The sequence below is a fragment of the Vanellus vanellus genome (genome assembly GCF_965231255.1).
Source record: "Vanellus vanellus genome assembly, chromosome: 3".
Lineage (NCBI taxonomy): Eukaryota > Metazoa > Chordata > Aves > Charadriiformes > Charadriidae > Vanellus > Vanellus vanellus.
In genome coordinates, this window is record NC_138907.1 from 124,849,916 (window position 1) to 124,870,493 (window position 20,578).

The following is a 20,578-nucleotide window of genomic DNA, read 5'->3' on the forward strand; positions in this document are numbered from 1 at the left end:
TAGGAATTAAGTGATTGTAACACGGATCGCGCTCTGTTATTGTAAACAGGACGACTTGTATTGCTATTGCTGCCCCTTTGGAGAGGAATTCTCAATCTGAGATTTACAGCCCTCGGACAGGAACAGAAGAAGCCAAGACCTACTTCTTGGAAACAAATTGGCGTCGTCTAGTAACGACTCTGAAAAACAGCACTGCACCCCCAGATATCCGCCCCCCCCCCCTCCCCCAACACACCAGCTAAGCAAAAACAGGGTATACTAATAAAAGATATTATAAAGAAATATACAGGGGGAAATTCAGACTCTTTAGGCTCTTTAAGGAAAACAAACAGACCAATATTTAGGGTTTTCTTTCAGATATATCCATAGATGTTGAATAAGGTGTGTGTATATATATACATATGTATATATATGTGGTGCACAGGAAGCTCCGTGCTGTCAGATTATTGAGGAGGGGAGGGAGGGGAATCTTCCTCTCTAGATTTTCGAAGTATATCTGAAAACTCATCACCTTACCCCTCCCTGCACACACACCTCCACTCCTCCTCCTCCTCCTCCTCCTCTCCTCCTCCTCCTCGCTCCCACTGCGTCCGCGCTCCTCCGCGCTAACTAGAGAACGGAAAGTTAAGTTGCACCAAAACACGCAAGTCTCTTATAAAGTAACCCCTGGTATCACTTTTAACTAAAGAAGTCTAGTAATTAAAAGTCTGAGTTGTTTTTCCACGTTTCCGCATGCAGTCCTAATTAAATCTTTACGATCCTCTCTGTGACTATTAACTGCCAGCATGCTGAGCGAATATCCTGTACAAAAACCCAGCAGGAGGGCGTAATTAGATAGAAAATCAGACAGGACTCTTCTCATTAACTACAACAACTAACCCAGTTGCTGATGAGCGAGCGGAGTGCACGCACACACATAAAGCGTGTGCGCAACCACAAACTCCAGAGATAAGGTGGGATGGGGAGGGGGGAGAGAGAAAAGGAGAGATGGCGTTTCATATTTACCTCCAGTTCTGTGCCATCGAGGTGCACCACGATGCACTCCAGCAGGCTGCAGGATTTGCTCATCATCCTCTTCGGGAGCTGCTCAGGGAAAGGAGGGAAGACTTTGCAATTTGATTTTTTGTGCCCTTTAGGTATGCAGCCTATTGATTATGAGGGAGAGACACAGCCATGCACAAACACACGACGTAAGGAACCACTGTGTGTGTCTGTGGGCGCTCGTGTGAGTGGGATTCAAGGAAAATGCAAGGCAAGACCTCACAGAAAATACGGTTCCGTCACATTTTGGGAGATGTAATTTTCTTCTAAATCATCTTCCATCTGGAACGTCTCTGCTGAGCAGAGAGAGAGCCGGAGATAAGGGCTGGATCCGGATAAATTCAGCCTCTCGGTGCAGCAAAGATAAAATTAAAATAATAGGAAAGAAAATCATTGCTTTACTGTAAAGATGTTTTCCTTATCGGGGGGGGGGGAAGTGACAACTCCTCAAATACACAATAACCCGGAAAACCCCCAAAACCCTATATAGTAATGAGAAAGAAAAAAAAAAAAAAAAAAAAAAACAAAAAAAAAAACCACCACGAGAAACCCCCAGGTCCTCCCTTTCTCTGAAAACCAGAATTTACCTTAAAACGGAATCTGTCGTAATTCTGCAATAAATTACTCTTACGACACCTCTTCTCTTTGGGAGATGATTCTGCTGTGCCGACCGCAGATTCAGAGGTAATATTTGTTTGTTTGGGGTTGTTTTTTTTTTATTATTATTTATTTTGTGTATCCCACTTTCGTGTTGAGAAACGAAACCCAACATTTGCTCTGTCCTCTGCGCCTGCCTTTGTTCTCTTCCCTGCTAAAGAAGTTAATGCTATAATAACAGGTGTGCTCCTAAGCGGGCTGGAAAGAAAGGAAAAAAACAGGGGAGGGGGGGGGAATAAAAAGGGAAAGAAAAGGCTTTGAAAAAGATACCAGGATACTTTTTCTAGGCAACCAATTTAATAGTTCATACTTTTGATAATGTATATTCCTGCTCCCCCTCCCTCCTCACTGATCCAGGACATGGAAGGAACCTCGGGAGCTGTAAATCTCTTTCTGCTTGTACCCTAATACGATGTGGGCGTTGCGCTGCACTCCGAATTGCTCAGGCTTTAATTAAAAGTCCATAATGTAAACTATTATATATAAAAAGTAAATGGCCCTTGAATTATTAAGATGTAGCAGGGTTAAACAAACAAACAAAAAAAAAAAGGGTGGGGGGGGGGGGAAGGAAAGGGGAGGGAGAATTTAAGTTGTCCTTAATCGTGTTCATTTATGTCAAGCAATAGATCTTGCAGATGTTGCCAAATTGCCAGATTTTCAAAGGAAGAAATATAAAGCTTTATCGAATGCAAAGGAGTCTGTGTGATATCTATGGTTTGTAAGATAACAAAACCAGTATTGCACCCCATATGCTTCACACCTCTTTTTTTTTTTTTTTTTTTTTATTAGAAGACTATATAATTTGTAAGAATTTCATTTCCTTGTCGATTTCGGGGAATAATAATAACAGTAAAAAATATATATATATATCTCCTCCCCTAGTGAATTAATATAAATGGAAATAACAGAAACTCCAGTTTGGAATGACATGATTTATGTACGCGATTCTTTAATATCCAGTCAATTTGAATAGTGATGTTTTTATATCCACAGTCAGTTGAAGATGCCAATAACAGCGGTATGAACTTATTGGACCAGTCTGTCATTAAAAAAGGTATGGATTATTCCAACAAGCTAGACAAACTTTTACTGTGTAGCAATATCTTCATGATATATTTTTACTTTGGGGCAATTAATTTACCCGGGAAGCAGACATACATGGCAGCGAGATGAAGAGTTGATTGGATCGGCAGATAGAGTGAAGGGAAAAGGAAAAGAGATGTGAAAGTGAGAGTTGAGATCCCCCCTCCCCCGTCCTTCAAAGGGTTTAATTACACAAATGCTCTCTAATGGAGCACCCCATGCTCAAATGCAGTTTCCACGGGCCCCCTCCTCTTCCTCCTCCCTCCCCCCCCCCCCCCCCCGCAGTAGTCCTCGATGGGGACCCCTTGGCTTTTAATGGGGGAAGGGGGTTGTTTCCCTTTGGGGCTTAAATACGTTTCCCAGGAGAATCAGACGTGAAGGGGAGAGGAATAAATGCCTGTGGAAAGGCAGCCCCGACCTCCTTCCCCCTTTCCTCCAAGAATCCCCCCTTCCCCATGCCCATTTTTTAAATCTTTCTACATATGCGCACATGATTTAGTGTAACTGCAGAATCACCCCATACTGTTAAAGGGAATGTGATATTAACAAATGTTTGCAGTCTCTTGTACAGCTGTAAGCAAAATAATTAACTAATTAAACTAATTAAATGTAATTACAATAACTCATTTTGGGCGTATTGCAGCTGCTTAATTTTTTTTACATTTCTCTGACAGTCACTCGAAGATGCTTGGCGATTAGTGTTGTGTTATGCTGATAGACATTAAACAGATCACACACTGCAAATGTAGGGAAAGCTATCTTTAATTATCTAAGGAGTTTCTATTTCTAGATTCAATTTTAAGTACCAGAGATGAGGCTCAGAAATGCTGTCCCTTATGCTGACTATCAACAGCCCTTATCTCCAGGACCTTATTATTTGTCAAATGCGCACAAATACTTTAATGGAGATGATCTTTTAGAATCTAAAGCAAAATAACAGGGAAGGTGTTTATTTAAAATGTGTTCAAGGCAGCATGAGGTCCTTCCGTGTGTTTATTGTTTTTTAATTTAAATCTTCATGTACAGTCTCTCTCTCCGCATATACATACGATCAAGTTCTTGTTATTTGAGGGAGGATGGACGAAAACTTAAAGCCCATTTTGCACCACGATTTATGCCCACCGGTTGAAAAGTGGAAGGTGTTTTTGAGAAACTGAAAATTACTTACCTTAAAAAAAAAAAAAAAAAAAAAAAAAAAAGGAAGAAGTTGTTTCTTCTGTTTTAGTTCAGTTTGCATGTTTAGTAGGTTTTGTGCTCAGGGTCTGTAGCCGTCTGGTTGTATTTTTCTTCTTTTTTTTTTTTTTTTCCTCACTCTCCTCCCCCTCCTCCCATCCCCACCCCCGCTTGACACCTCATACACGATGTTTCCTCTTGGGTGTATTTGATTAATTGGTTCTTGATTTGTGGTCGAGAGACTTCTTGCGAACGTTGGTCCGTGCTCGCATTTTCCTTTCGCAATCTGTTTTGGTTTGTTGGTTTTTGTTTGTTTTTTTTTTTTTTGTTCTCGCACAACCTTCTTCTGTTGATCACCCAGTCCAAAATGCTCTTCTTTACCTACCCCCCACCTCCCCAAGACCCCCCTCTGTGTGTCTTTCCCTCCTTCAGATGACGAGGACAGCAGAGACATTTAATGTGCACGCTGAGTGGTGCGGTTAGACAGCGAGTAGCGCTGAAACGCGAATGTTAATAATAATAATAATAATATATATTAGGTATAAATTGAGGTGTGCTTATTGTGTTATGGGCATGGCAACAGCCCCAGGTCGAGCAGCTGCCTCACCCCCGCTCCCACATAGGTGGGATTACATGTGCCTATTTGCAGCCATAGGAAGGGATACTCCGAGTTTCTCCATGATGAACAGGACACACATGCACTTTGGAAATTAGGCTGCTAAAAAAGACCCTGAGATTCGTCTGCAGCTGTTTTAAAGTCACCGTAGGAGCGTTTTCTTCCTCAGAAGTAATGCTGAGCTCGAAGAAACTTTCCAGCATAAAGGAGTATCGTGAGCTCAGTTTCTTTTTGGCACAGCGACTTTCCTGGGTGCGGAGGAAGAGAAGTGGGTGATAAATAGTAGGTCGCATTCGTGGCAGACAATATTTAATCAGGAGGAGAGAAGGAGCAACACAGAGAGGGTTCGGCATCAATTTCGCTTTGTTCCCTGCAATTTGTCGCTGTGAGGATGTACTTTGAAGTGAGAATAAGTTATTTGAACTCCGTGAGTCGTTATTGTGGGCGGATGGAGTAGACAGACAGGCAGACATTGACCGATTTTTGTGCAGTGGAGCACTCCCCGCAATACAGATTTGCTAGACGAGGCTTGGAGGGGGTCCATTGCACCAAGACCTAGTTCAGTGCCTAAAATGCTTTAATTACACCGTAGTGGGAAAAGCGTGATGTGGACTTGAAGTCTAAACGTCATTATATCATCCGGGCTGTAAGTGTCTGTTTCTTTTATGGTCTTCCAGGCCTGCAGAGGGAATTATCTCTCTATGCAAAAGGATTGCCAAAAATATTAAGGAAATTATATAGGGATTCATACACGGCTATCGATTTATCTCGCGTATCGATCCCGCACAATAGATTACACATACACAGCCTCTTGTTATGTTTGCTATCTGAGCTTACTTGACATTTCTGAAGTAATTTAGTTAAGAGGAAATGAGTTGTTCCCAGTAGAGAGAGCAAACGAGTGGAGTGAAGGTAGCCAGCGTGATAAATGGCTCTTTCATTTGGAGATCTCCAGAGCTCGTTTAAGGCTAATTTTCTGTATTAGCCCCCTTTGAGCTATTAATGCAATAGGCAGGGACCGTGGCCCCTCGTCTCTTAGCTGCCCCATTAGAGCGAGCATTAAGCTACCAAGGCTGAACTCGGCGGTGGCGGTGGTGGTGGCGGTGAAATAATGAAAGGTGCTTTTTAAACTCTCCTAATCTAAAGTGGCAGAGGGTGGTTAATACGATTTGAAGGGGGCTGGTCAATGAACAATCAATAAACTAATAATGAGAAGGATGCGGTACATTAACAGTCTAAAAATCCAACGAGACATTAAAAAATCATCGTTAACTCCTAGTTCCATTAAGATTTGGGTGGTGGAAGTGGGAGGTAGGGAGCCAGATAAATCATCAAGATGATAATAATCACCAAGAGCATTAATACCAGATTCAACTCGGCTTTGAGAGCTTACCGGCTGCACGTTTTGAGGCCTTTCCCTCGCTTTCTGCTGAGATGAAGGCAAGGTTTGCCGTGCGGTAGGAAGAAAAGATCGGGTCCCCTTGTCAACTGCTCATCCGAAATTTGCTTGGCACCGTCTCTGGCGAAAGGAGTTGTCGTCTTGCAAAATCTTGCGTGGCCCGAGTCCCAAGTTAATTTTTTTGTGACCCTGGGGCACAGTCAGTGACCTTAAAATCATCCTGATGTATTTATTTACTTTCAGCTGTGTCTGACGATCGTCCGCACACGCACATCTGATTTAGCACGAAAGGCCACTTTAACCCCAACACCTCAATTCATTGTCTCCTTCCGAACACGCTCTATTGTTCATAAAGAAACTTATGAAAGGAGGTGTCTTAATTTTTTATTTTTTTTTTTTTTAACTCTTAATAATACAGCATAAGATTCCTCCCCCCCTCTTCTTGAAGTAAGCGGATAAATGATTAACTGGAAAATCACTCTGGCCTCAGCTTTTCAGGTGATAGATCTGGGAATCGGAGATGTTGCTTCGCTGCCACGCAGTTTCGTGCTTTTCCCTGGGTTACCCGCTGAACCTTATGATCCCCTTTAATTGAATGCAAAGCAATTTTGGAGGGAATACATTTCACTTTGAAATGTACTCCCGGTTTTCAGGGAAAAGGGGCTGCGGTGGAGGAGAGGGGGAAAAGGGGGGAAGAGGAGGAGACGAGAGGGACAGGAGGGAAGGGGACATGAACACACACTTCTGTATTTATTCATTAAAATTAAAATAAGAACGGACCCTTTTAGTGACAATTAGTAAGACGTTGACCCTGGACTTTCCAGGCTACAAAGTCAGATCAAATCATCATTAACAAGAAAGTCCTGGTGTTAAAACAGACAAAGAACTTTTTGCTCATTTCAGGCCCAATAGGCAGATAAAAAGATTTGGAGGCAGTTTGATAGCTCATTAGTAATAAGTTTGTCCATGACATTTGCCAGTAAGATATATAAGGATTATTTCTTCTGATTTATTGATTGATTGATTGATCGACCATCATATTATTCATCAGGGTTATTGCAACGATACCCATAGCTTAGAGCCTCGTTATTCAGCTATTTTCAAGATATAATCCTATCTATTTGTTTATTTGTAGTGTTGAAATGCCCTTTTATTTCCATTTCCTCTTGCCCGTGCGCATTTGTGCGCGTTTTCACGCGTTTGTGGAGTGTCAACCCAACAGAGAACCACCACCACCAGGAAAAAAGAAAAAAAAAAAAAAAAGGAAAAAAGAAAAAAAAAACACAACCCCCCAAACCCTAAGACTTAATGTATGCACAGAAAATTGTAAACATGTAAAGAACTGAAAGCTTCACGCTGAGTTTCGCCATGCTCCATTTCCCCACCATTTCCTGCTGTCGTTTTAAAGCGATCTCACTCATCTAGAGATCCCGTTTGCAGGAACAGTATGCTTATAATTACTAACAAATCAAGCGGCTACTGTTGCTCTCCCGCTTTATTGATAAGCTGAAGAGAAATGGAAGAGGGAGAAATGACAAAGAGGCTGGAAGTAACCACAGGAGGAGAAAGACACACACACACACAAAAAAAAAAAAATAGGAAAGAGAAAGGGGGAGAGAAAAGGAGAAAGGAGAGAAAAAAGAGAGCAAGGAGAGAGGGAGAGAGAAATAAAGAAAGAGAAAGCAGAGATTTTGGAGGGGGACTTATGTATCTGTGAGAGCTCACATACGCACAGCAAACAGAGTTTGGGAAAGAAAGAATATCGAATCGTTTCTACTGGGGATAACAAGAACTAAATGGGATAAAGTTAAAGCACAAGTAGTGGGGACGCTGCGCATATCCGTGTGGGTTATTCTGGATTATTTCAGCAGTTATGGCAATCCTTAACTAACTGGGAAAGTTGACATCGACTGAAAATATACTGTGCATTATTGTTTATTTACATATACGCAGGGATTTGACACATGCAGCTGCACACACGGACGTGTATATCTCTTCACCCACTAAAACCTCCACGTTATATTATCTCTGGCAAAGTCTGGGCTATATCTGAAAAGCTATAGCCATGATAAACATATAGATACGATATAGATAGAGATAATTCATTCCGTGGCAAACACTTTTTTGAGGCAGCATTAGGTAATTTACAGAAGATATAGAGTCTAGATAGAATACATCTCTCTGAAGCTATGAAATTGCAATAGATATGCTTACACCGCCTGGTAAGCTTCTAAAATGGGTTTAGAGTTATTAGACTCCAACTGATGGGTATGTTCACACGGTCTTTTTCAAGGAGGCAGTGGTAGGAAGAAAAGCTGAGGAGCTCTCAGCATAGCAGGGAAGGGAGCCAGCCTGTTTCCCCAAAAGCAATCTGCAAACAGAAAAAAAAAAACCCAAAAAACAACCCAACCCAAACCAAAAAACCGAGCACTTGAAAATCCATATTTCAAAGGTTAACTAATGTAAGGAGCGCTCCAAAAGGCCAAAGCGAGTGGGGTGAGGTACATTTAAGCATTGCACGGGTCCCTCGCTCTTTAGTGAGTTTGGACTAAGATCAGATGGTCGTGGAATTGCTGCCTCTTGTTTAATTTCTCAGTTCACTGGACAGTGACCTGATAAACTGGTCGCTAAATATAGCCACTGTAAAGGTGTACTCGAACCACTGAGCCTGTGTGTTTATCCGAAGTAAAAAATGCCAGTCATGAAAATCAGGCTGGTGGCACTGCTTTAATCTAACTTTTTTTTTTTTTTTAAATTATTATTTAACTTTTCTTCTCGATGCTGCACTCGAATGGCTTTGCAGAACATCGTGCATGAAATAAGTGATATATCTGTGTATAGTGGGGGAAAAGAGAAGGACACTTCTTTTTTTCTCTGCCAGTGCTACCTCTGATACCCCAAACGAGTCTTTTCCTATAGAATCAATGGCAAAAAAAAAAAAAAATAATCCTATTAATAGCAACGAAAGCAGGAGCGGGCCTCTAACTCTTTAATAACTGTTTCTGTGTCGTTCTCAAACTATTTGAAACCGCCTTTATGAGCTGCATAAAGTGCCTAACTAAAAATAATAGAGGAATAGGAATCCATTTCACTTTCCGATTCCCTGAAGTAAAGCCACTCAAAATAATTTGTTTATACTGGAGAATATATACATGGCATATGAAGCAATATGTATATCTACAATCGACATGCCTTTTGGTTTTTAGCTGTTATAGAGCTTTTATTGTGGGGGTCTGGTCTGGCAGTAGGAAATGATCTGTAATAAAAACAGTGAAACACGGTTGTGTCTATTCCATACACTGAGGTTATAAAATTGGCAATTGCCCAGTAGTTAGCACTTGGTAATATATTAGGATACCCGATCTTATTGTTTAGCAGCTCCAGACGACTTAAATATCCCCCTCAACCCTAATGGTTTGATTCTCCAGATATGTTGCAAATAAACAGGGTTTTTATGACTTAACTGACATGTATTATAACTACCTAAATAGCTGGCATATGTGCATAATAGAACCCTATTATTTGCCGAATTGGTTTTGCAATTGATTGAGTGGAAATGGGAGACTGTGAAGTAGTATCTGCTCGACGAGGGTGTGTAATCAATTAGTCTTCTCCTCTGAAACATGCCCGCTGGACTGCCAGGACTCTACCACCAGCAAAAAAACCCACCCCAATTTCGGAGTATATTTTCTATAAGGAAAGGCGTGTTGCCGCGATTCCGAGAGGAAGCAGCAGTAGCAGCTGTCAGCTCTTATTAACTCCTGCATAAAACATACCTTAAGTACGGTTTGTTATCAATTACTTGCAGAAATGAAACAACTGGGAAAATGCAGCGAGGCTCCCTATAAATTAAAGCGATTGGTTGATTGATTAGAGCACCTGCTGTAAATCATAACGGTTACACACAATTATGAGAGAGCTATTTAAGTTCATTTGTAAACAAAATTAATGTCACGGGGGAATTGCTCTCATTTTTAGTTTAGCCAATTTTATTTTTTTGTTTATTTCCGAGTGCGTCTGGTTGCTATTATAGGAATTTGCTCCTTGTAATCCCCTTGGTTACTCTTAAAATAGCCTCACTAGTTTCTCAGAGTAAAGAAATATTTCCTTTTATCGTGGAGAGAATAACATGGTTTTATTTTGTTTAGTTTTGCTTTATGGTTTTGTTTTGATTTCCCCCCCATAACTTCCTTTAAATATGTGTTACGGTAACTAAATCAGCTTTCTTTAGGGGTGGGAGAGTTCCCACTACTTCACGGACAGCACAATATGATCAAGGTGGAGAACACCATGGTTAGATCAGATTTTTTTTTTTTTTTCTAGTGTTCATTTTTCTGAAGGAAAAGACTCATTTTATTTCATAAACCAGACTTAATAAAAACACAAAGCAATAACAGAGCTGTCTTCTGGTTGCTGTATCCTCCAGCCTTGATACTTATTTAAGACAGCAACTCCCTTCGTCTAGTGAATTTATTCCTGGCTCAGCTTAGCGGTAATGGAAACATTAGTAAAAAAAAAAAAAGTAAATTTTCCTTTTTTTCTCCCCTCCAGAAAGGCGCTGTCCGTTGTACAAAAGGCATCGGGGGGCTCTGGGTGAGACACAGGCTCAAACCCGAAAGTTGCCAGGTGCTTGCCAATATGTATTTTATTTCCCAATGATCAAACCCTGCATAGAGGCTGTACTGCACCACCCTTCTCTCCATCCATCATCCATGGAGCAGTTTCCTAGAGGTTGGGGGAGCAGCACCCTTTAGGTTGCTGGAAGTAGCCAGAGATTCAAAATTCCCTTTCATTTTGCTGTTCTGTGCATGTCAGAGAGACTGTGGTTGTCCTGTGCTCCTTCGTGGTGTGACGTTTTCTCTCTCCCCTCTTCCCCTTTTCTTTCTCCAGTTCCGGTTCCTCCAAAATCTGTTACTTCTTTGATGATGAATAAAGATGGCTTCCTGGGTGGAATTTCAGTCAATACCGGAGAGGTGTTTTGCTCTGTACCCGGCCGCTTGTCTTTGCTTAGTTCAACTTCAAAGTATAAAGTAACTGTGGGAGAAGTTCAAAGACGCCTTTCTCCTCCAGAGTGTCTGAATGCATCCCTCCTAGGAGGAGTACTTAGAAGGTAAGAGGCTGGGGCGGGTGTGTGAACATGCCCGTGTGTGGGCCCCCGTGCATGCCCCAGAAATATTTGGTCAATGGTAAAGATGACTGTAAATATGCATTAATCTTACTGTCAAACCATGTGTGTGTAATGTTCAGGGTAAGGTGAAAACAGGCTGTATTCAGACATTGAGATGAAGTTGTGGTGACTACAGAAAGATCTGGCCTCGTACGTTCTCTATCAAAGCATCTCAAAATGAAGGAACTGTGGCAAGAAGTTTTTTTCATTCCTGTACACGCACACCCTTTCTATCTTTTCTCCTCCCCCTCCCACTTCTTTCTTAGCAAACGGACGGAACAAAATGCCGTGATGGGCATGTGGCAGTTAGATGTTGCGGGATGAACCTGGTGTATTTCAGGACCCGAGGTATTGCTAGGGATTTCAAAAAGAAATCTGTGAGGTTCCTTGATAAGGCAATTAACATGGTGCCACACAGGACATTATTAAAATTGCCAGGGGATTAATAGGCAACCTGTAAGGTAGATAAGTACCTGACTAAAGAAAAGCCGTCAACAGATAGCTCTGAAAGTCAGAAACGTAGTGCTTCATCTAGAGAAAGTTGCTAAAGGAATTACTTACAGTTGGTCTTCCGGCCTTTGGTGTTTAACATTTGTGCAAATCACCCACTAATGACCTGGGGGGTTTCGCTGAAGACCTCAAAAGGGTTGACCTTACTGGTACTGAGGGAAATGAGGAGCAAGGGATAACCTGGAGGCCTGGTTGCAGCTCCATCATACGAAGTGGGAGATTGTGCTTTTAGGTACCGGCAACAAGAACTTAAGCTCCGAGTTCACCAGATGGAAAGACTATCAGGGAGAAAGGCCTTTAGCTTCTCGACAGTGACTGTGAATTGTCAGTATGACTTGCCTACAAGAAAGGTGAGCTAAGGCTCCATCTCCGGTCAGAACAGAGAAGAAGTGATTATAGGGTCTGAGGTACCAGTTCACTCGAGCCAATGGAAAGCTGGGGGGATAAGGCTTCGTTTTCTACGCGTGAGGTATACGCCAAACTGGAAAATAAAACATAACTTCGAAACAGAAGCAAATGCAATTAATTTGGCTCCGAATAAATTTCAGATCATGTTTAAAAGTTACTAATCTTAGAGGAGGAAATATCTTTCCAACCTCTGTAGCAGCGACTGGGCAGCGTTGACTCTAAGGTGCTTTAAAATCGAGTTATTGTTTGTTTGTTGTGTTGTTTGGGGTTTTTTTCCCTGAAAAAAAAAAAATCTGTGATGACGTCAGGGGCTCCAGCTCCGTGTCTGGAGAGGAGGGGGAAAGTCCTGCTACATGCAGTCAGTCACCCAAAAATACACGTGAGAATTAGGGTCTCCTAAAATAGACGCTGTTCCACGTGAATGTCTGTAATCATTGTTCAGCTGTGATCCTTGCCAGTGAGAGCAGCAGCGATTTTTACTTACAGATGCAAACCTGCCTGCTCGTTCTGTACAGCTACAAATGGAGCAGGGAGAACATCTGAGAGATGCACTGTAGAAAATATAATTATCAAGGTAAAGAAACATCATTATTGAACTTCAGTGGATTTCTGGAGATGGCCCAAGCCATAATCATTGGCTGCTGCTGACTTCAGTTCCTATCTTGCATCTAAATTTTAGACAAGCTTTTGGTTCAGAGTAGATGAAATGTAGAAAGCTGATCTCTTGGCAATTTTACCATCTAACCCTATTTACTCGGATATAAAATAGTGGGAAGCCAGTCTGGCTTCTCTGGCGTTCCTGGTTTCCTTTCGCTAAGTGTAACTGTTAATTCTTAAACAAATTTTAAGTAAGAACTTAAGAGATTTTTGGGGTGGACTTCGATCTTCGTGTCGAAACTCTCCCTGATTTCGAAGGTGGCAAGATTTCATCCCTGGGGGTTTACATATGTATAGGCGTCCGAACAATAGCTCTGTATTTCCCACCTATAGCTCCCTCATCCTTTTATTGTCCTTATCAGTAACCTCCGACAGATATTCAAATCTTCCCTCGGGCAATCAATTCCCCCTGTATAACGCACCCCGCCTTCGGGTGAACTCTTCCTCTCAGCATCGCCTTTCCGCACAAGAACACACTTACACGCCCGAAATGGTTCCTGAATTTTTCATAAATATTTTCCTCCTTTTCTGTTTATCCAGAGCCACACACATTCTCCCTTCGAGCCTTTCAGGTTTGGTTTTGTTTTTTTTTTTTTTTTTTTTGTTTTTTTTTTTGAGGGGGTACCCCCTTCATTATTCTTCTCATTCTGGCTCTTTTCTGAAATAATTGAGGATTTAATTCTCCTCTACCTTTCTACTCATCTCCTCACTCCATCCTATCATGACTTAGTGTCATACAATAGGAACCCATTTGATCTCTAGATCAGAACCCTGTCCATTAATTATTGCTATCTGGTATTAATTGATTTCCCTGGGTAAAATAGTCAGAAAAATGGGTTCATCCCCACTCCCACCCCTGGGAGAAATTAAGCAAATCTCAGCAAACCCGAGCAGAAATCAACACACCCAAAGTCCTTTAACGTCGAATGAAAAACCCTCCCAGGCTCCACTGACTGCACAGACTAAACGTTTCTTCCAGGAACACTGCGGGGTTAATCACGATGTTAATTTCTTTGCAATTCTAGAGCCAAATCGAAAAACGGGGGGAGATCTTTGCGAGAAAGGCTAGAAAAAATCGGTTTGAATTTACCAGCCGGCAGGCGTAAGGCCGCAAATGTCACTTTACTCACCTCCCTGGTGGAAGGTAAGCCGAGGGTCGCAGGTCCCTTCACACCCCTGCCTGCTCTGAACTCCTGTCTGACATTTTCCGAACCAAAAATAAAATAAAATAAAATAAAACAACCCCCCACTTCCGGGATCAGGTGGGAAAAAAAAAAAAAAAAAAAAAAAAAACCACAAACCCAAAAACAAATACCAAAAAACTTGCAGAGGTGAAATTCAGGGCGGGTTAGGATGAACACCGACACGGTTAAGGATCCCATGCTCCAAAATGAAGTCACTGGCTGGAGGGTCATTGATCTGTCTTGGTGGCAAGAATGAGGTTGTGTGTGTGTGTATATGGGTATATATGTATGTATATACGTGTGTGATTCTGCAGGGCAGCCCCATCCCTCATTGCTTCTTCGTTTCCAGCCTGTGCTCTCCGACTCTACGTCTACTCCATCCTCCCGCTAATTCGCTCCTCCCGAGCTTATTTATGGCCACTACAGGACGCACAATGAGGAAAAATAATACAGATTTTTAATTTTTATATTCCTTAAAGAAGGCAGAGCAATTTCAGAGTCGCAGAGCGTGGTTTACCTTCAGGTGGCTTGGCTAGAACTGAACAAAGAGACAAGCTATTTGAAGTCGACTAACGTCTTTTTGGTGTGTTCGGCGTGTTTCTTTGATTTATTGTTACTGTACTGAAAAGTAAAGTTTAGAGCCACTAATATGTTTAGGATATGTGCTAAGAGAAGTTGGACCTTCTCCAAGAAACATAACCGGAATAGTACGGATGCAATTATGAATTATATGTATCTACATTACACATACACACCGAAAGGCGTATAAATAATCCACTTATCTCTTCTGCATATAAGCATGCATAAACATTTGTGCTAGATATTAACTTTTCAACTCGTTTGATTGAGTTATGTGAGCGATAAGACCTTACCGCGTGCGGAGCTGAAGGCGGGCTCGCCAAAAGACGGGGGCTGGTGGAAAGGAGCTCCTCCTGGTACCCGCATATAGGGTATACCGGGGATGCAAAGCACAGCGTTAGGTTGCGGCTATAGGGTCGCGCTATAGGAGACGTGAAGCGTTTCGGGTGTGACAACTGCCCTTTAACACCGGGCTCAGTGCAGCATCACCCCCGCTGCGTGTGTGAAAACCGGGGCACCCTACTGACAGCAAAATCAGCCCTTCCCCGAAGCTGGCTTGAGCTTCAAAACCTTGTGGGGTTCTATAGTGATGCTAAAATCTATATTAAATGTGTAGCGAGGTGTACATTACCCTCCTCTCCCCTGATTTCCTTACAAATCAACAGTTTCCCTTGAGAGAGAGCTCCCTCCTTTTGGAAGAGGCTGCACCTGCTGGAGATTTATCTTTTTTTTTTTTCTTTTTTTTCTTTTTTTTTCTTTTTCCCCTGTCACCAGCCAGGCTTTAGCATTGCTGCTGTTATATCGCCGGGAGCAGAAAGGCTCCGGCCAGCCCCGGCCGGGATTACCCGAGCGATGCCCGGGGCGGACCCTGCCCGGCTCGGGGTGACCGCGCCGGGGACACCCCCCCTCCCCCCCCCCCCCCGGGGCTCCTCCGGGTGTCTTCGCTTTCATTAAGCGGGTTGGTGATTAGCGAGAAGCCTTGGAAAGCAGATGATGACGTTGGAAAGCAACTCCTGATCGTTAAAAATAATGTGGTCCTGGAGTTATTAGACATATCTGGTTTGCGTGTTGGAAATCTTCCCCCTGGTCCCTCAGGCTGTGCTTTAAAGGGTTTAATGCTTTATTCTAGAGGGGCTGAGCTATAATCTGGTGGAATCCCCCTGGAGTCTAAGGTTTTTCCCCCCCTCCCTCCTCTTTTCCTCCTTTCTGCAGCTACTGTCTTCTTCTTGTGGCATGAAGTACATCAGTAGGAGTTGGATGACACGAACCTCTGGAGGCAAGAAACCTGAAACCAGGCAGGCAGGAAAAGTGACAATTAGAATTAGAGTTAGAATAATTATTATTTTTCACAGAAGAGGTTGCCATTAGTTGCTGTCCTTCCACCGGGCAGAGAGGAGTTCCTGTTGTATGATGGTCAGTTAAGAAAGCAGATTAATAACTTCCATAGAAGTAAATGCAGTTATCTCCGTCATTTTACAGATGTGGCGATAATTGTGATAATGATGCAAGTGATCTGCGTGTCTGTATAAACAAGTATGTTTATAATGTCCCGCTAAGAACTGACATTAATATTAACATTCTGTCCACATCTGTAAAATTTTGGACAGTGTTCTGCCTTCTTAAAAGAGGAACGGTGTAAAGGAAGTTTGGATCCTTCTGTCTTTCGGGATATAAGTTTCCCTTTGCTTTTTTTTTTTTTTTTTTTTTTTTTTTGGCCCAGTTCATTTGAAAGTGTGTGTGCTTGTATGCGTGTATGTATGCTATGTGTGTGTATGTATGTATATGTGGGTGTACATTTCCCACCGTTCTGCACAATCAGCTTCATGCGCACGCAGCATCACAAGCCCATTGCAGCAAAGACAAACCCCACCAGCTGAAAATCTGTCCCATCAACTTACTTCTGCCCCCAAAATAGGGCTTGTGGAGGGAAAAACATATACCTGGAGCCTGTCCCTAAGGTGCAAGGGATGGTAGAAGGTTCCTAAACCCGGCCCGAAGGAGCCGGTCTCTCCCGGAGGGAGCGGTGGGCAGCAGCCCCGGGGCCGGCGGTGCCCGGAGGTGTTAATTGTCGCTCTCTTTCCCTCTAGGCGAGGCCGTTCATTTAGCTCGGGATTTTGGGTACATCTGCGAAACGGAGTTCCCGGCCAAAGCTGTTTCTGAGTACCTGAACAGACAGCACACGGACCCCAGCGACCTCCACTCCAGGAAAAACATGCTGCTTGCTACAAAGTGAGTGCAAAGTTGATTACCCCCCCCCCCCCAACCCCCTTCCCCCGAGAAAATCCTCCCCCTCCTTAAACCTTTGAGCTCCTTTTGAAAGCAGACGGAGTTTCCAGTCCCCAAATTATACCGGCCCTGCGGGGATGAAGGATGCTCGTACTGCCCTATAGGGTAGACCCTATAGCCTCTGCATCTCTCTGCAGTGGGGTTTCTGCCAACACACGCCATCCCTATAGAGGATGTAGGCGACTGTTCCCAAGCTACCGTACATCGTTTCCAAGCCACCCCCACTTAAAAAATCTTTATGGAAAGGGGCCCGAAAAAATATATTTTACTTCTACAGCATGTCTGTCCTCCCTCCTCCTGCTGCTCACACACACCTGTTTGTCTGCTCCCAAATTGCAATGTCTTTTCCATACGGTTTAATTAAAAAAAAAAAAAAAAAAAAGGGAAAAAAAAGAAAGAAAAAAAACCTGCCACCACATACTGCTAACGATCCTCAGTTTGATCCTCCCAACCCATCTCTCTCCCTTGGGACTTTCTCGGTGGATGTGCTGTATTAGATGATTTACACTTGGCTGTGCTACTGACTGGGTGCTTCATAGTTTGCTCAGGTGATGGGCGCTGTGTGTCTCCACACATCTCCATCTATCCAGAAAAAAAAAAAAAAAAAAAAAAGAAAAAAAAAAAAGAAAGAAAAAGAAAAATATGCCATCCCAAACAGCTCTCATTTATTTCATGCTCTGGGACGTGGCTCGCCTCCGATGACAGTGTAATTTAAAGAAATATATGGAGGGTTGAGAAATCATTTGCTCAAATTTGTCCAGATGTTTTTTAGACGTGATTGGAATTTGATTGCCCTTTTCCGCAGGGTCAGAAGATATTAATGTCCCAGAACTTTAATTGCTCGCAGACCCTGCTTTGCTCTTTGAAGATGTAAAATGTTGGACTCATTACTGTTTGTTCTCCAAATTCAAAGTTTCCTCTCTTGCACTTTCTTAATGGATAATACACATAGAAGTAGACCTTTATCTTTCCCCACCCTCTGAAACCTTTAACCCACTGGGAATTTCAGAGAATTTCAGAGGATGAGAGCTGAACGCCTTTTTTAAGGGTTTCTTTTTTTTTTTTTTTTTTTTTTTTAATTCTAGCCTTTTTTTCTCCAGTCTCTTGGTAGGCACCTGTCTCAAAGAGACTATTCCTTTGGGAATCCAACCAGGCCCCAGGGTTTCTACGTTGCCCGGGCACTTGTTGACTTGAAGGCCTTTAGGACCAGAGTAATGCAAAAGAAAGTGTGTGGGGAAATTCATTATAAAAACCAAATCTGATTTTTCAAAGACATAGGCAAACAAACAAGAGCCGTATGTCAACTCTGATGTGTTAATTGGGATGCCACCCCCTAAAATAAACCAGGAAACACTAGCTTTGCTCCTCATGCAATGAGTAAGCCAACGTGGACTCCCAAAGTCCCGTTCTTTCTCGACAAGGTGGCCCGGCCTGAGCAGTGGCAGAGGAGCTTTCATTTTGTCCCTTCCCTGTACCACGTCCCTGTGGTACCCAGTAGCTCTCAGTGCGTGGTTGTGCTTTCCTTCGGGAACATCACTGGTGGGACCTGCTTGGTGTCAGGCCTCCGGGAAGATGGGGGGGTTGACAGACCCATGGCGCATCTCCCTTTCAGGCTGGTTATTTTTAGAGCCACCAAGCAGGGCTGGGTTTTCACAGTGCTTCGGAATCATGGAAGCATTTAGGTTGGGAAAGATCTTTAAGATCATCGAGTCCAACTGTTAACCTAGCGCTGCCAAGTTAACCACTAAACAATGTCCTTAAGTGCTACATCTACACATCTTTTAAACACCTGCAGGGATGGGGACTTTACCATTCTTCTGGGCAGCCTGTTCCAATGCTTGACAACTCCTTTAGTGAAGAAATTTTTCCCAATATCCAATCTAAACCTCCCCAGAAGCACCCTTGTGGCTGCGGGAGAGAGTTCTATCTCCAGATCTGGAATTATCCTGCATTTGCAGAAACTTCTGTCCTGAAGAACATCATCGGGGAGTTGCTGGCTCACCATGGCCATTCCCCAAGCACTGTTGGGGGAAAGGAAGGTGACAAAAAGGTCCTGTCCTGGGTCTTGGGCTCAGCTTTGGCCTGAATCTGCCTCTTCCTTCAACTTTGGTTGTCTCGGAGAAGTGTGGGATGAGTCTAACCACTGCTTTTCTCTCTCTCTTGTCTTCTCTTTGCCTTTCTTTCTTCCATGTAGGCAACTTTGTAAAGAATTTACAGATCTCTTGGCCCAGGACAGGACGCCCATTGGAAACAGCCGGCCCACCCCTATTTTGGAACCGGGCATTCAGAGCTGCTTGACTCACTTCAGCCTCATCACTCACGGCTTTGGGGCCCCCGCTATCTGCGCTGCCCTCACGGCCCTTCAAAACTACCTGACTGAAGCTCTCAAAGGCATGGACAAGATGTTCTTGAACAACAACACTGCTAACAGGCACACATCTGGCGAAGGACCAGGTAGTAAAACTGGAGACAAGGAAGAGAAACACAGAAAATGAGAGAGAAAGAGAGAGAGAGAGAGAGGAAAAAAAAAAAAAAAAAAAGAAAGGAAAAGAACAAAGTTAAATAAATAAAAGGAGAAAAGAGAGAGAGATAATCTTTTAAAACAAAACCGTCTTAATTTTAGCTTTAAAAATATTGGATTGGGCTTTGGAAGAATTCTATTAGGTAGGACAAAATAATAATAATAATAAAAATAATAATAATAATAATAATAATAAAAGAAAGACAATAATTTAAGATCAGAGGAGCACAATGGCGCAAGACCAGTGGTTCAGAGTCTCTTGCCAGGAACATGTGAAGACAACCACCAGGATTTTTTTCCCACTTCTGTTCTTTCACATTTTTTAAATAATGATTGGGGGAGGGGGGGATATAATAATAATTAATAATAATAATAAAAGAAAGAAATGAATAACTTATTGGAAGAAATCGGAGAAACATTTTTGGTGTCAGTGCTTTGATTTCTTGAGCTGCACGGTCTGTCTTGCTATTACTTTTATTTTATTCTTTTTTGGTTAGCTGTTTTTTTTTGGTTTTTTTTTTTTTTTTTTGGAACGACGTCCTGTCTCCACCCTAGTTAACACGACCTTCCAGAGCGTTCCTTTCCGAGCAACCCCACGGCTTCATTCCCCCCAACTCTCCCCATCTCATCTCACCCCCCTGGTTCTGTCTAGACGAGGAAAGGAGGGGAGGCGAGCGCACAGACCTCTCACGAAGTCGCCAACACCAGCCAGTTCCAGCTGCGTTCACGGCAGCGTCTTAACATTAGACGGGCAGTTTCAAGTCGTCGTAGCTCAGTCGAATTAGCTAACTCGATTCTTTTTTTTTTAAGAACTTCTTTGTTTTTCCTGGTCTAGACAGACTCTCTGTTTAGATTACCAGCGTTTACAGGTGTGTATGGGCGCGTGTGTGCGTATGTGTGTGCATATGCGTATGCGCACACATAACTTGCTAGGGGTGCGTGTGTATCCTATGTATGTTTGTATATATATGTATATATTTGAATATATACATATATATATTTAATATGTGTGTGTAGCCACACATATTCATGCATGCAAACATACCTTTGTAATTTAGTACTTGCCTTTGGTGGTAAAATGCCTTGTCTATAATGGGTTGCAAAATTTGAAAGTGAGGTCTGGTAAAATGTCAGCTCTATCTGATTTCTTAATTTTCTGAGGTCTCCTCTTTTTCTCTAGGGAGTTTTATATTCCTAACTATGCCAATGTTTCAGTCTTTAATTTCCTTGAGTAGTGTGTATGAGAGATACCTTCCCCCCTTTTTAAAGAACTGTTAACAACAACAAAAAATGAGTG

The 20,578-nt window shown here is 42.6% G+C and overlaps 1 protein-coding gene across 1 annotated transcript in view; it reads left to right on the plus strand.

The window, feature by feature from the left end:
- TFAP2B (transcription factor AP-2 beta) overlaps window positions 1–19,255 on the plus strand; it is a gene marked incomplete at both ends in the record, with an annotated part of 25,622 nt that extends 6,367 nt beyond the window's left edge. Inside the window, 5 exons of the mRNA XM_082481088.1 lie at window positions 2,692–2,752; window positions 10,860–11,079; window positions 13,737–13,855; window positions 16,562–16,703; window positions 18,955–19,255. Of these exons, the coding sequence (XP_082337214.1) occupies window positions 2,692–2,752; window positions 10,860–11,079; window positions 13,737–13,855; window positions 16,562–16,703; window positions 18,955–19,255 (843 nt within the window). The remainder of the gene's footprint in view (window positions 1–2,691; window positions 2,753–10,859; window positions 11,080–13,736; window positions 13,856–16,561; window positions 16,704–18,954) is intronic.
- Between the last annotated feature and the right edge of the window lie 1,323 nt (window positions 19,256–20,578).